The 1,212-nt window shown below is 59.2% G+C and overlaps 1 protein-coding gene across 1 annotated transcript in view; it reads right to left on the bottom strand.

Annotated features, from left to right (window-relative positions):
* LOC112548144 (zinc finger protein 184-like) overlaps positions 1–1,212 on the bottom strand; it is a 29,428-nt gene that overhangs the window by 27,582 nt on the left and 634 nt on the right. Inside the window, exons 2-3 of the mRNA XM_025192719.1 lie at positions 877–1,087; positions 352–441 (exon numbers count right to left, since the gene is read on the bottom strand). Of these exons, the coding sequence (XP_025048504.1) occupies positions 352–441; positions 877–1,087 (301 nt within the window). The remainder of the gene's footprint in view (positions 1–351; positions 442–876; positions 1,088–1,212) is intronic.

Raw genomic sequence — 1,212 nt, 5'->3', positions numbered from 1 at the left:
TGGCTGCTGGAGCCCCCCCTTCCCAGTTTCTGACCAGTGCCGCCCCCCCCAATCAAGAGGCACCAGACACCCATGGTCCCAGCGTAGGGTGGTGATCACAGCACCATGTCAGAGCCTACAGGGACATGCTCCCTGGGAAAGAAGCTCGTAGGATGTTGGGGCTGTGTCAGCATCTACATGCTAAGAGCAGAGGGAGGGGAAATGCAACGTCCAGGGCATGGGAAATGCTTCCGGGGCACTGGGAGAACAAGAACCGCTGATCTGTTGGAGTACTGATCCCACCAAAATATTGTGGCAGAGAGATGGACAGTGCCTCCTGCTGCTGAAAAGGGGGAAGCCACTGCTCCTTACCTTCACCTGGGGAAGGGCCTCGTCTGGGGCACCAGCCTGAGGAGCTTCCATCTGCTGACAACTCGCAGGTCTCCTCGGTGTTGGGCGACTCTGCAGGATAAAGGCCTGGTTTAGCTGTACCTGAGCCAGCCATAAGGAACTGGGGAGTCTCATTTCCCCAACACTTGCACCAGCCCCTTATTGGGTACAGAGGACTCACGGGGGCATGAGAAAGGGACGAGTTGAACACTGATTGTTAGAACAGCAATTAGGTCATTCATTGTTACCATGGCAGCACATCAAGGCCCAAGCAAGAAACAGCCTCTCTCTGCTGGGGGCTGCACACATGCACTGAGAAAGATGGGTGCCCCAGCCTGGGCGCTGCCCGCCCACAGAGATCACAGCTCTGTCCCAGCCCGGCTACCTGCTTATGAATATTGCAGCCCTGTCCCGGGCAGGGGCACACATTCGAGCCTCTCCCCCTGCATGCAGGACACCCACGCAGGCACCCGGACCCACGTCCAGGCCTTACACCCGGTACCGCACCTGACTCCTGGTGGGGCCAGGGCTCCTCTTTGGGGACATGAGGTAGCTTGTCGCCAGGCCCCAGGGTTTCCCTCTCTCCCCACTCCTCCACAGGGCCGTCCACACCACGGGTCCTCGGTTGCGCCGGCCAGGAAGCACCGCGTTCCTGCAATGTCCCCACGAGCTGCATCTTGTCTGAGGACACCTCCTCGGCCTTCACACTCACTGTGACCTGGGGACGAGAAATATGTCACTGGGGAGCCGGGATCTCAGAGAGACTGGCCTGGGAGGGAACATGCCCCAAGCACATGGAGGTGGGGATGGCAGCATCAATGCTGCTCTCAACTGCAACCTGTT

This window comes from Alligator sinensis, unplaced genomic scaffold, assembly GCF_000455745.1.
Source record: "Alligator sinensis unplaced genomic scaffold, ASM45574v1 scaffold1411_1, whole genome shotgun sequence".
NCBI classification, from domain to species: domain Eukaryota; kingdom Metazoa; phylum Chordata; order Crocodylia; family Alligatoridae; genus Alligator; species Alligator sinensis.
This window is presented reverse-complemented; position numbering and strand designations above follow the sequence as displayed.